The sequence below is a fragment of the Psittacula echo genome (genome assembly GCF_963264785.1).
Source record: "Psittacula echo genome assembly, chromosome: 2".
NCBI lineage: Eukaryota > Metazoa > Chordata > Aves > Psittaciformes > Psittacidae > Psittacula > Psittacula echo.
This window is the reverse complement of record NC_137737.1, coordinates 8,449,153-8,463,528: the sequence shown is the minus strand read 5'-3', so window position 1 is coordinate 8,463,528 and position 14,376 is coordinate 8,449,153. Positions and strand designations below refer to the sequence as shown.

The window sequence follows — 14,376 nt, the reverse complement described above, 5'->3', positions numbered from 1 at the left end:
AAGACAGGAAGCAGTGCTGCTAGGAGAGAAGCACTGCCTGTAAAATGAAATGTGCATCAAAACTGCCCCAGTGACACTTAAGTTGCATACACTACAGTATCACAGCTCTGAGAAGAGGCAGACAGTGCTTCTGGAGTACATAAACCTGCCACCCCAACATGTCCTTTAAATTTATGGACCTACTACTGGGACATTCAAGATCAAAATCCACTTTTAAACACACATACTCCCAAGCAGAGCGCAGAACAGATGCGACCATCCTTTGTACCTGCAGTAACTGCATAAGGTTCATCAGAAGGTCTCAGTCTGCTTCCCCAAAGAGTCACTACTAAACTTTCCTCTCTGCAAAAGGAAAGGAGACAGTAACACACAGATCTGATACCAGGATTCAAGCATTACCCCCCACTAGGGGCTCCTTCTGCCACACACCAATTACTCCAAAACGTATTTGGGAAGACTAAGATATAAATGGGTCAATATGGTCAATAAGACAGGTAAATTGGAAAAACTTGCTATTTTACCATTGCCTTCTCTACAGAGGGGCACAGAGCAAAAGCAGACAGGTCTAAAGCACATTTAGTTTGTGAGTCACTGTGTCTTATCTCAATAAGACTGAGTAACTTGTCCATACTTTAAAAAAACCCCTCTATTCTTACCCTCAGCAATGAATACAGTGATATAGTCACATGAATAGGTATACAGAAACATAACAGAAGAGAGACTGGATCAAAACACTGCCCCCCTGGTAACCACACCAACAAATAAGACAGAGAAATCTGTTTAGCAGAGGGATCTGGTTCTCTTTTTTTGGTATTATCTTGTAACTTAAAAACCAGCTGCATTGGGGTCAAATAACCAAGCTCAAGATAGTCACAAAAAAATAAAGGATGTATTTTTCTCCAAAGATCAAAACCGTAACTAAGGGAAGACATTCATATCAGAGGAGTTCAGTGTCCACAAAAAAAACTCTTCTGCCATATAAAAAAAGATACTGTAATTACTTTACTGCTCAAGAATTTCCTTGCTTAATTCTTCTCTCAAGGTTTTGTCAGTAACTTGCTTTTAACTACAATGTACAAACAATCTTTCTTCACCACCCTCATCTTATCTAAAGCTCTTCTTTTGTTCTGGAGAGTTTTGTGGCATGCTCCTCTATAAATTTGCTCAGATGCTCTAAATCTCGGTCCCCGCCTTCAAATTTAATAGGGTTGTTCTTCTTGTCCTTCGGAGCAAAGTAGATAGTGGGGAATCCCTCCACCTTGTAGTGGTCATTTGTCACATCGTTGGCAGTAGCATCCATCTTGGCTATGATCAGGTTTTTCTCATTCTTGTATTTTTTGCCTAACTCGGTGTACACTGGTTCTAGTTTCTTGCAGTGGCCACACCACGGGGCATAGAACTCTATGAGAACATCATTCTTCGGATCCATGACTATGGTATCAAAAGTTTTACCCACTACCACTTTCACAGGCCCTTTGTTGTTTTTTGGCACTGGCTGGGACTTCACAATAGGCTTCAGTTTTCCTAGAAGGAAGCAAAACACACAATGTTAGAATACAGTAACAGTGGTCCTCGCAGTCTTGCCCAAAATGGCAGAAGTACATCATCCCACCAGGAAATAGCACTGCACCAGTAGAAGTACCTCTGCATGATACATAGGTAAGTTTGCTGGTGACCTTTCAGCACAATAACCTCGTGAATACAGGCAACAATTTGTTTCACAATTCCCTAGAACCTTTCTCCCTCTTTTTATGACTGTCCATCCATAATGTATTAGGCAGTGATTTAGCATACTAGTCTCAAATATGTAGGATCACCTCACACTTCAAAGCTGCAAGAACACTTTAGGCTTGCTAGACATGCTCAGGTTTAAAATATAGCTAGATGCCAAAGCATAGCTCAAGCAACAAAGTAAATTAACTAAGATTTAAAACAAAAAGGCAAGAATCATCCAAAGGCTTTAAGCCACAGAGCACTGTCTTGTTGCATATATGACTTTGTTGTAGCCACTGCCTCAGGAGAGACTCTTGGAAGGACACACAGCGCAAACCCTCTTTTAGAAACTGTACCTTTTTTGAATGCCATCACAAATTGCCTGAGTACATCAGAGTCAAACTCTTCTGGCTCCATGGCGTATTTCTTGCCACCTTCATCCAGGATGGCCACATTGACATCCTCTCCACTCTCAAGCAGGCCCAAATCTTTTATTTCAGAAGAATAATCTTCCTCATCAGAAACAGCAAACACGTATTCAGGGAAGTCTTTCGCCACTTCCAGGACTTTGCCTCTCCAGTACTGGGTAGCTGAAAAACCAGAACACAATGGGATTAGTAACTTCTGGTCGCTTACTGCTTGCTTCCTTCTGAAGTGGAGGAGCAGTGATCTCAGAAAACTTACCAACACGATAGTCAAAACTGAAGTCTACTGTGTAATAGACAACCACCAGAGGATGTTTAGCATATCTTTTAGCATCATTGGAAGGCTTGCGATGGCCAACCAGAGGCAAAGCATATTTTATCACGTGCTCTTTAATCTCTGATTCATTTGTAGAGTCCTGCTTAAAAAAATTGGGGAAAAAACATCCAGAGAAATGGATTTAAGTGGTATTTCTGTTACACAGTCCTGAAAACTAAATATTGATGCACGCATGAATGAGAAACAGGGGCATGTTACTAAGAATGCTGTCACCATATTCTCCAAACCCTTGAGCACTAAGATAATTTAGCATCCTACCCTTAAACCGAAAACTTTAATGGTACATTATTTGAATACATAACCTCTAGGTTAGTTCCATAGAACTTTCTCAAACAAAGCAACATAGCTTTAGGGGACAAACAAGGTGCCTCAAATATCTAGTGGAGTGCTTCCAACAAGACAACATTAACTGCTCACCTATACAAAGAAAGAGAACCTTCAACCCATATACAAACTTTCTAGCTTTGGATCAGGTACTCACTTTAAGATCCAAAACACGCATCTTGGGCTCATGCTTTGACTGAAATTTTTCTGGCTGCATGACAACCACTGTTCCTGGAGATGCTTTCAATAGTTTTGCAATCTCGTTGCTAAAAGTGTGATGGAACTTGTAATCTTCTCTTAAACCGTTAGCTGAAAATTAAGGTTAGGAAGAAGGAAAGTCATCAAGAAGTGAAGTGTCAGCCTCTGACTGGAATCGTAAGACTGCCCTGCAAGGAAACTCTCTTCCCATTCTCAATGAGACATGAAAACACCCAGAGTCTGGAGAACAGCTCTCATCCAGGGGTGAGAAGCATGCAAAAATGTACAATTCAAATAACACTATTTGAATGCTGTTCAACAATCCATCTACTGCATGAGTTATTCTACATACTCAAAAACTTTGAACAGCTTCCAAAACATACGCAGTGAAACAGCTATTTGCTTATCAGTCTCCTACCTCTTGGCTTCCCCCCAAATAGCAGAAAGTAGAGCTGGAAAGGAACTCACAAGGTCATCTAGTCCATCTATTTGCTTTGTGGCAGCCTGGGAAATAGTTCTGTATCTTGCTGGAGCAACCAAATCAGCTCCTAATCCAACTATAAATAACAGCAGCCCCAGAAGCAGGCGTAGCCAGGGGGAAATTGCCCACACTGCCACTCTGGCAGAAACCAAGACTGATTGCGAGTTGATTGATCATGTAACAGACAGGGGCCGAACACTTCAAGTGTTTAGTCTCTTCTGTGTGCTAGCAAATATGGTCATTAACAGGACCATCAATGTGTCACAGTCAAAGGGGTTTGTAAGAATAAACATTGCCATAGCTAAACAGATCCAGGGGTGGAAGATGATTCTTTCTCCACTCCTACCTCAAACAAGCTTGGCAGAGCCCAGCCTTTGGAACTGTCATATATGAAACAGGCAATAGCAGACGGCAAAGCTAGCAAGGCCTTATGTTGTGATTCATTCCTCAGCTAGGAATTTTCCCTCCTCTCTAGTCCACGTGTTTTTAGGGACACAATACTAAGAGGAAGTATCTCCTGTGACTGGCTGGTATTTCAGTTCTCAAAATCTGTCATGAGCCAGAATACAAGTGGAAGATCACCCTCCAATCTCCTTCCTTCTATTGCTCTCCAGCCTCCTCCCACTGAACTAAGAGCAGAAATAAAGGATGTCTCCAAGCCCAAAGTCCTGGCCTCAATCTCAACAAATCAGACATTTCATTCCTATTTTACCTGCTTCCTGATAGAGCTGATAGGCTTTGTCAGTCTCTCCACTGAAGACTCCAATGATGATGACATCGTCCCCATCCTTCAGAAATTCCTGTACCTGCTTGGCAGCCTGAATCTGTTTGGATGGAGGCCCAGCCTGCTCAATCATGTAGTCGACAATACCTGCAAGACAAACCCACCCCAAAAAGTTGCTTAGAACATTTACTGAACTGGAGGGTCCAGGCATTCCCTCCAGGACATTGCTTAATACCACATTTCCTGTGGACACCTTTCTTTCTGTACAGCCCTCCCACAAGAACTTAAAGACCAAATCAGCATAACCACGGTCCAAGACTTTAAAGCTGCAGTTCTGGATATTCTCTTTCAGACTGGTTTCAGAAGGGGTGACCAAACACAAGCCTCATGGGTATCAGCTCATCTTTCAAGTAACCCTCCTTTCTAGAATTCCAGACACTTCATTGTCTCCTGCTATGAACCAAAGTTCTACTTGGATAGTCTGAAGTCTTCCCTCTTACTGAAACCTAATATTGAGTACTTTGCCACTCCTTACAGTGCATTCCGGTGCAAATAAAGGCTGCCCATTTACTCATACTGCCAGCACTTCACCATGGGTATTTAACTAACCTAATACTGAAAGGAACTTATAGTACCATCATAAAATGTTATGAAGATTAGAGACAGATTTATACCACTGGCCTATGCAGGTATGAGGAGAGAGTTTTACAGGTCTCCCCAACAACCATTGCTGATGTTAGCAAGTCTGCAAGTCCTACAAATACATCAAAATATCTGTGGTCAATGACCTCAGACAATAGGAAGGAGCAGAAGCTGCAGTACCATATTTTTCCCGTGGACCACTGTAGTCATAAGCTTTGCCCTTGCGGAATATTTTCAGGGTTGGGTAACCAGTAACATCAAACTTCTTTGCGAGCTCAGTTTCAGCAGTGGCATCGACTTTAGCCAGGGGAATGGGAGGCGTGCGCTTGCTGAGCTCCTGGGCAGCCTTCTCGTACTCTGGAGCAAGCCTTTTGCAGTGCCCACACCTAGGGAAGGAGAGGTGAGGGCAGTTTTAGAAGACACGAGTCCTGCTGTGTACCTTCTACCTCTGAAGTGGAACAGTAAAGTCTTCCAGAATGAAGAAACTGGAAATGGGGTTATCCAATCTACAGACTTCAGTCTAGGAAGACTTGTCTCTTCAATCTGAAGCTAGCCTCTATGTCTATGTCACATTACTATAAGTAGTTTCATTTTTAGAGACCATTTTTAAACTAGGGATCAACTGTCTTTGGTTTTCAGCATCTTTTCAATGTGTTCCCAAATGAGTAAACGAGAAGAATCTTCAGGGAAGTTTTGGAGACCACCTCTTGCTGAGACACAGATCCAACCTAATCTTGAAGTGATTTCTACTGTGACCCTAGGTCCAGCTTAGAGCTGCACACACCTGCACAAGGTAAGCCTCTTTAAAAATGAGGCATAACAACAGAAACCAAGCACGCTCAGGCCAGCTGTGCTAGGAAGTTACAGGTGACTGCCTTCTTGCTTACCATGGAGCATAGAACTCCACTAGGATTATGTCAGCGTCATTCACAACCTCATCAAAATTATCCTGGGTCAATACCAGTGTAGCTTCTGGTGGAGGGGTCCAATTGGGGTCAGAAACCTCCTTGACTTTGGCCACAATTGCTGAAACAGAGTTCAAAAACCCAATTAGCAAGTTTGCATTATCATACCAGCAGCATATTGAATGCAAGACTTGGTATCAAGAACTTCAAATCAGAGTGGCAAGCAATGTCTTTGACCAAAGCTTACACACAAACACTCCTAATCATGCGCCTTTATGCTTTACTTCATTATTGCCAAGGAGGTCTTCTCGTCACCTTACAGAGCATCTTACTTACGCAGAACATAGATCAGTACCTTGCAGCACTATAGCACATAGAATTGTATCTCAAGATAGACTCAAAAGGTTGTTTTTCCACTCTGACTGAAGCTGGACACACTCCTTAAGCAAAAACCAAGTGGCTTTATGTACAAGTCAATGTATAAATCAGATGCTTCTATTAGCTGATCTTTCAACAAGCATGAGACTACCTCCTCCTCTAGTCAAATTATACTTCTAGAAACTTTCCTCAGTAACAGCATTACCCACTACCTGCAAAACTGTCCTCTTGCATGCAGCCAATTGAGAAGCAGAATTTCAGCCTTCACAATATTATTTTGCTTAAGATATAAACTAGCTTAAGATCAAAGTCCTTCAAATAGTCACAAGAAGAAGCAGGACCATATACTACTTTACTTTCTTACAGAGAATTGCAAAGGACTGGTGCTTACCATCTTCTGTCCGAGAGCCATCATAGTCAACAGGCTGGCCTTTCTTCAGGATCTTGATGGTTGGGTAGCCACTGACATCAAAACGACTTGCTAGTGAAGTGGCTGCAGTAGCATCTATTTTGGCAACTGGAATAGGAGGGTCATTTTCCTTCAGAGTTTTGGCTATCTTTTCATATTCAGGAGCAAACTGCTTGCAATGCCCACACCTGCCAGAGGAAGACACAAGTAGATGGAGAAATGTATTTGCTACTCAGCATCTCCAGGATGCATTGTCTTACTGTATTTGCAGATCATAAAAATATAAAGTAACTATAGCTAATGTGCTGTTTGTTCAAACCCCAACTGTTTTCTCTCATTGCACACCTTGTATTATACTTCTCCTTCCTCCCCGCTCCCCTCCCAGTATGGTCTCATTCAGACTTCATTGTCTCCTAATCTTGATTCATCTCCTTTACCTAGCACCCTGAATGGAACTGAAGAGAAAAATGACTCAGCAGTTAAGCTAACCTAACGAAATCTCACACCCACCACAGTATCACGGCACCTGCTCTCACTCTGTGGCCACAGCAGAACTCTTGGGGAAGATCAGAGGCTTCTGCTGCAAAAGCTGGTATGACAGAGGATACCAGCATTAGAAAACCTAAATGTAGCTTGATAAGCTGAAGATGAAACCAGGAAAAAGAAGAGAATAAAGCATAGCAAATAGCCTGTGCTCCTCAGCCTCTCAACTGGCAGGAGGGGGAGTAGAAAAAAAAAGGTGTTTAGCTTGTAATGACCACACCCCCTTTTGCTTGGATAAATTACGCTTCACATTCAGTTTTCATGCAGAAACTGAATGCATGTCTGCATGAAAATGCAGACATGCATGAAAACTACAGCAGCAGAAAGAGTACCTACAGCCAAGCACGGATGGGATTCTCTGTGATGAGTAGCACTAGTTAAAATGGAACTCCACCTCATACAAGATCATATTCCCCTCTCTATTCGAACACTAGAAAAGGACAAATGAGTAAGATGTATTTATATCTCTAAGCCACAAAGGAAAAGAGGTTCTGGCTGCAACACTAACTCAGCAACTTGACTGCTCTTGTTTCTCCCCCACAAACCATCCCTATTGTTTTTGTCCATAAGATAGAATGCAAGAGAAGATACGTTTTGGACTGAATTCTTTGTCTTGGTTATATGCAGGTAAATCCGGTGTAGCCCCAAATGCTCTAGTGTACTGTTCACCCTGGCATGCCAGCAGAATTATCATCATTACACAGACGTATGAGGCACTGTTTAAATTGGTATAACAAACAAGTCATTACTCACACTACACCCTTCTGGCAAGGACAGCGATTTAAACTTGAGAAGGAAAACCTTTTAGCAATACCCCTACCAGGGAAGCCTCCTCCATTCCTCCATCTAGATGAGCAAGCACACAAGTTCTTAGTGGACCAGGCCAAAGGATTATAGCAGATCGCAAGACCACACTGCATGACTTTTCTAAGGCTCACTGGGGCCATTTCTGCTCCCTGACAGGCACAGAACAGGGATGGAATCAGGATTGTGCTTCACTTGGCATGGGATCCCTCAGCACGATCCACATCTGTGAGGAAAAAGGTACCTCCACACCATCAGAACCATCTCCAACCCTGGGATACGGCAGAGTCTAGTGCTTCTCCTACATCATCTTCAAAACTGTAGCCTAATTCACTTTTTAAGACTGTGTCCTGTAAAAGAAGCCCCTGAGAGCCACCTCATCCTGCACCTAAGGTGCACTAAGCTCAGGCTGTGAACCCACCATGGTGCATAGAACTCCAGCAGCACGGTGTCCTTGTCTGCAGTAAAGGTGTCAAAGTTTGCATCATTCAAGATTAATACACCGTTTTCTTCTTTAACTTCAGAATCATCATCTTCGTCATCTTCATCATCATCATCATCATCACTGTCACCATCAGTTTGTTTTATAACAGATTCTGGAAACGTAAAAATGCAACATGGATTAGATTGTATCAAGTTTAACATTAAAATAACACTACCAGGTTAAAGATGGATTAAGTATATCCCGCGGTTAAGACAAAAGGTATCAACACAGGTTACAATGACAGCTACCTCAGTTTGCACAGAGCCTGGATTCAGATGCTTGACCACTTCACTTTTGTCTATGTTACACCAGCCAACAATATCAGTATTTCAGTAAAGTGTCAACATGTACTTTTGCACTTGCAGGCAATCTAACAAACCAGACACATACAGACCTATGCAACAGTTGCTACCAAGGTACATTGTGCATCTTGTTGAAGTTTAGGAAGCAAGACCTGTTTTGTTGGGCAAGAAGGGCATGCAGATGACAACTGAATTCAAAGAGAAGCCCTCCAACATGCCCCAAAAGGGCTGTCCTTCAAGCACAGGAAGTTGTGGCTAGAAAAATTGGGTGCCTTGCACCGAAAAAAGCAGCTGTCATCTCTCCCCAATGCTTTTCTTGTACCCTTACTCACTATACCTGTAACACCACAACTGCTATGCTCTGCCAAACTGAAGCTCTAACAAACAGACAGACTTGCTATAAACTCAAAAGATATTGTTGGCAAGGTGGTTCAGAGGTAGCACTTGAATGTTATGCTTCTGTTCCTGACTGTCTATCCCACCCCTGCAACCTCAGTGTATCTTTCAGTTACAGTAATGTTTCAGGTCTGCCATTCATTGAAGAAGCTTCTCACTCACTCTGCTCTGGATCAGCACCAGGCTTTAGCCTGAGTGTACACCAGATAAGAAAGTGACTGTCATCGGAGTCCCATGAAAAGCCACTTTGCAGATGCAAGGTACTCTTCTGAAATAAACTGAGTGAAAACTTCTTTCAAAGAGGTTTTGGGGAAGCCTTAGATTTAAGGAGACCAAGACTGCTGGTCCAGAACAGGTCTTTTAAAGAGAAAGCAGATTTGTTGAGTTACTGAAGCAGTTTGCACGTGAGACCTGAAGCCAAGACATTTAAACTGGTTAAGACTTTGTTGGTTTGGAATTTGAGATGGTTTCTTTAATATTTTTTTATTATTTCATCTCTCAAATGCTCCTTTAAACTTTTATTTGTTTAAATGCTATCACTTGAGGCAAGCAGGCCTTTCTGAATGGCTTGAAAGGAATTTCAGTCACAAACCAAGTAGTGAAAACACCTCATCCCAAATGAAAACTGTAAAAGAAAGAACTAAGGCCCTTTGAACCACTTGGAATCCCAGGATCAGGAAACAACCCAACAAATAAAACAAAACACCAAAATAGATTGAGGTTTCTTGATATAAATTATTCTCCATTTAACTTTAACTGGCCTTGGACTAAGCTGACAGGAGCTACTGCAGCAGGACAGCAAATCACATACATGTGAGCTACTGACTCAGCACGAAAATCCTGAAAATGCTTTGATTTCACCAGGAACTTTGAAGTTAAGAATGATAAATGTGTAGTATCCATGTATGAAGAACAACTCCAAACCCCACTATTCTCAGACCAATTGGAGACTGTAGGAACAAGCTCACAGTGGACAAAATGATGCTGTTAAATCGCAATAGCCGTTTTTCTGTTAGAAGTTATTAAAGAAATAAGCCTATATGGTCTCAGAAAACAATACGTGCTCCTGGACAAAAAAGTGTTAATTTTAATTAAAGCCCAACTTTATTCACCACCAAAACATTAAAGCTTCTGATGAGGAGGGAGATCACAGGAGATCATTTATCACACAACAGTAGTCACCTGGATTAAGTTTCTTAAAGAACTACTATGTTTCACCTGCTCTATGAAGCAGCAAAAAGCACTATTTGCAAGTGGACAATGCCTCCTGTGTTGCTGCCTCTGAGCACTTGCAGTGAAACGGCTGAACTGTCAGACACCCACACATCTGCGGCAGTCACATACCTATGGGACTACCCTGGTGGAAAAGCTAGTTTTCAGCAGTCAAAACTTCTGCTGACACATGTGCCCAGCACTTTTGAGGGCTAATTTTCACTGCAGGGTGTTTGCTCATGGTCAGCCTGTGCCTGAATTCCTAGCGAGTTGTGCAATGCCCATCGCTTTTCCAGACAAATCACTTCAGACTTGGTTTTTACCGACACAAAAGGAATCTGAGCAGAACTAGCTAGCCAATTCTGCTCATTCATGTCTGAAACTAACCACCAGGTTGCGACTCTCATTCTTGCTTACTATGTTAACTACCTGTCCTGAAGAGAGGAAAAAGGCCACCACAGCTACTGTGGATGGACTCATGGATTTGAAAGCTGAGAACAAACCATTACCTATGGAAACATCATTACCACTAGATCCAACAACCATCACCAAAGTAAGTTTTTATCTTTCCCTGAAAGCTCTATAGAGCTTTTACAACATAAAACTTCCTTGGTGGGGATACACTGTCATGGGCATTAGACACACATACTTCCTCCTCCTAGGAAAAGATGGCAAGACAGTAGTGTGCAACAGCAGGACTACAGCTTTTCCCAACTGGCTTAAGGAAAGCATTGCCAAACATAAAGAAGTTAACCACACCTATAAATTGGGTTTTATGAGTGCAAACTCACCCTCTATAGACTCCAGCTTCAGATACCCAGGGTTATCACAGCTACCTCCACATCCTCTTTAGTGTGGAGACTGTAAGACCTGATTCAAGGACCTGACCAAGTATGGGATAAGCAAGCAGGGCTGTTTTCATTAAGAGTAAGGAAGTTTCCTCTGTATCACTGATTTACAATTCGAAGGGAACAGATACAAAATGAGTCTAACTGTGACAGCTGAAATGCCAGAAGTAGTTAGTAGATACTTTTATAGAGGTAGCTCACTAATATAAAATAGCTGCACTCAGACTAAAGCGTCTTTGTTTCTTAAAGCTACTTGCAAAGCAAGGTGGACAAAGCAACAAATATCAGCTAAAACCTGCCCTCCAGTAGAACAGAAGTCTGCTCTTATAACTTTTTTTTAAGCAGAGTGAATCCTGTGCAAAAAAACTGTACTTGGACCGAACTTCAGGATTCTGCCTGAAACTTTCCTTTTGAGGAGGACACTGGATGACTGTTCCCCAATTGGCTGGGCTCAGTTTTCAGAAACACACCAGTCAAGACTCACAATCTATTGCCAGGGCATTCAAAAGCCTTTTTATGAAAGCAGTCTTCCTCAGACTATTCTGTAGTGAATCAATTCTCTACATGATCCCTCTTTTTCCTTCAACAGGATGCAAAGGGTGTAAAACTCATGATCCAGGCTAACCTCGCTACAAGCGTATTTGCCTCACTGCCGAGTCAAACTCCACTTCCAAAACTATTAAGTGCAACAACCCCTGTTTCATCTGAACTTTTCATCTCCTGAACAACTCATTTACATAAGGTTACTTACTTGTTGCAAAGTAAATTATTCCACTCCCTACAGGTCTGCGTTTCAAGGGCAAAAATGGAAAACCCTAATTACTTGCATTTTTAAAGAAAAGGCTCGGTAAAGCCTGGTTTGTGATTTATACAGATTTTGAGATACACAACAGAAACAGAATGATTCAAGCTGTGTAATGCATTAGCGCTCAACTTGCACACAGGAGGAAATCCTTTCATCACTGTGCATCTTTGATCCCAAGAACTCATCTAATGAGAAGAGCACACATGGGAAAAGCTGATGAGAGTCTGCTCCAGGAGAAGTTGAGCTACTGCCGCCAGCCACAGGACCCAGGATTTGCTGTAACATCACTGCTGTCACTTCATCGTTTGAAGGGAGTGGGGAAATCGGTACCAGGCTTTGTCACATGCTACAAAGCCATGATAACCAAATCTTCCAGCTAAAAGCAGAGAAACAGACATAATAAAGAATCTTCCTTTTAAAATTTAAGCTGAAATATATGTATCTCCTTACTGCAGATGCTATATCCTATTAAAATAAGAAAAATCTCCTGATCCTTTACCCTACAGATGGTACGGTTTGTAACACATATAAGGTACCTGACATAAATGCATTTGTTCAAGTTTCAGTGCCTGTTCACTGAGCAAGAATTTGCACGACAGGAGTTCAGGAAGTCATGCATAATCCAGCTTCCCTGACCACCCTCTAATACTCAACATACAGCACTTTAATGTAGGCAATATGAAAGACGTAGGATTTCCTCAAAAATCCACAGGAAAGATGCTTAAAATGAGAAAAGAAGCACTTTCAAATGCCTGCCTCCTACATACAGGTGCTAAACTTAGTAAGTCAGAGCAGCTTTGTTTCAGCTAATTTGGGAAAGAAGACACGCAGCAGAGAAATCCAAAGACAATGGGAAGAAACACCAAGAAACTAGCAACACACAGCATTCCTTTCGGGAAAAAATAAACAATCGGCTTGAAACACACGGAATGCACTAAATTGAGGGGCAAGGAAGAGAGCACGCCAACAGATAACAGACATGCATATTTACTGACAATTTAAAAGTCAGTAACTGCCCCATGGCTAATTGCGAGCTTTTACTCCCGTTTAGAACTAGTGAGGCAGAGCAGCCGCACAGCACTGGGTCCCCAACATAAGGACATGGAGCTGTTGGAACAAGTCCAGAGGAGGCCACGAGGATGGTCAGGGGCTGGAGCACCTCCCGTATGAAGACAGGCTGAGAAAGTTGGGGCTGTTCAGCCTGGAGAAGAGAAGCTGCGTGGAGACCTCAGAGCAGCTTCCAGTGTCTGAAGGGGGCTACAAGGATGCTGGGGAGGGGCTCTTCATCAGGGACTGTAGGGACAGGACAAGGGGTAACGGGTTCAAACTTAAACAGGGGAAGTTTAGATTGGATCTAAGGAAGAAATTCTTTACTGTGAGGGTGCTGAGGCGCTGGCACAGGATGCCCAGAGCTGCGGCTGCCCCATCCCTGGCAGTGTTTAAGGCCAAGTTGGACGGGGCTTGGAGCAAGCTGGTCTAGTGGAAGGTGTCCTGCCCATGGCAGGGGATTAGCACCGTATGATCTTAAGGTCCCCACCAACCCAAACCATTCTGTGATTCTCTACGGGACACCAGCGCCTTCACGCAGGGACCACCGTGCTGCCTCCGCCGCCTCAGCCCAACGGCCTGCGGACATCCGCGTCTCTCACGGGGAAGCCAGGCCGCGCCCCGCCATCCCCCCGCGCTCACCGTCATCGCCGTCCTCCTCGGCCGCCGCGCCCCGCGCCAGAAGCGCGACCTGGGCGAGCCCCAGCAGGAGCAGCAGCACCCACAGCCCGCTCGGCCTCATCCCGCCGCCGCGCCCCACACCAGCCCCGACCGCGCCGCTTCTCCTTCGCTCCGTCCCGCAGCGCCCCTCGCAGGGACGTCGCACCCCCTGATTGGCTGCCGCCCTGCGACACGAGCGGCGCGGCCGCCAATCGCCTTCCGCGCCCCGCCGCCGCGCAAGGCTCGAGCGTGCGTGGCGGGGATCCGTAGCGCGGCGCTCCCGCAGCGGCAGGCACGGCGCCGGCTCGCGTGCCGATTAGACGGCGGCTCTGAGGTGCCGCTCCCCCATTGGCTGCCGCGGCACCACCAACCGCCGCCTGACACGCGGCCCCGGCGCAGCCGCCCTGGCAGAGCGGGGCGGGGGCTTCTAGCCCCGCCCACAAGGGCGAGAGGACACATTGCCCTTCGCGATTGGCGGGGTGCCTCGAGGGGGCGGGGCTATTCGGCGATGGCAGCCTATGAGGGCGCGTTACGCTTGGAGGTGGAGTCTCCCCACGGGAGGGGGGCGGTGCTTTACCTCAGGGAAGAAGGGGGGAGGGAGGGCTGGGGTTTGTTCGTGAAAGTGGGTGGCTGTTGTCGTTTGGGCTCCTGATGTCACCAAAGTTGTTCGATCTTGTTATTGAAGCAACTGCTTGCCGTTTACGTGAAGCGCTTGACAGTGCCACCGCGGTTGGGGGAC

At 44.3% G+C, this 14,376-nt stretch overlaps 1 protein-coding gene across 1 annotated transcript; it reads right to left on the bottom strand.

The window, feature by feature from the left end:
* Window positions 1–816: 816 nt before the first annotated feature.
* On the bottom strand, window positions 817–13,719 carry PDIA4 (protein disulfide isomerase family A member 4; the record flags this gene model as incomplete). Its single annotated transcript, XM_080611522.1, has 10 exons — window positions 817–1,524; window positions 2,070–2,303; window positions 2,398–2,554; window positions 2,957–3,108; window positions 4,191–4,349; window positions 5,025–5,230; window positions 5,732–5,870; window positions 6,519–6,724; window positions 8,305–8,479; window positions 13,620–13,719. The coding sequence occupies 10 exons, from the start codon at window positions 13,717–13,719 to the stop codon at window positions 1,109–1,111; spliced, it is 1,944 nt and encodes a 647-aa protein (XP_080467648.1). The 3' UTR covers window positions 817–1,108.
* Between the last annotated feature and the right edge of the window lie 657 nt (window positions 13,720–14,376).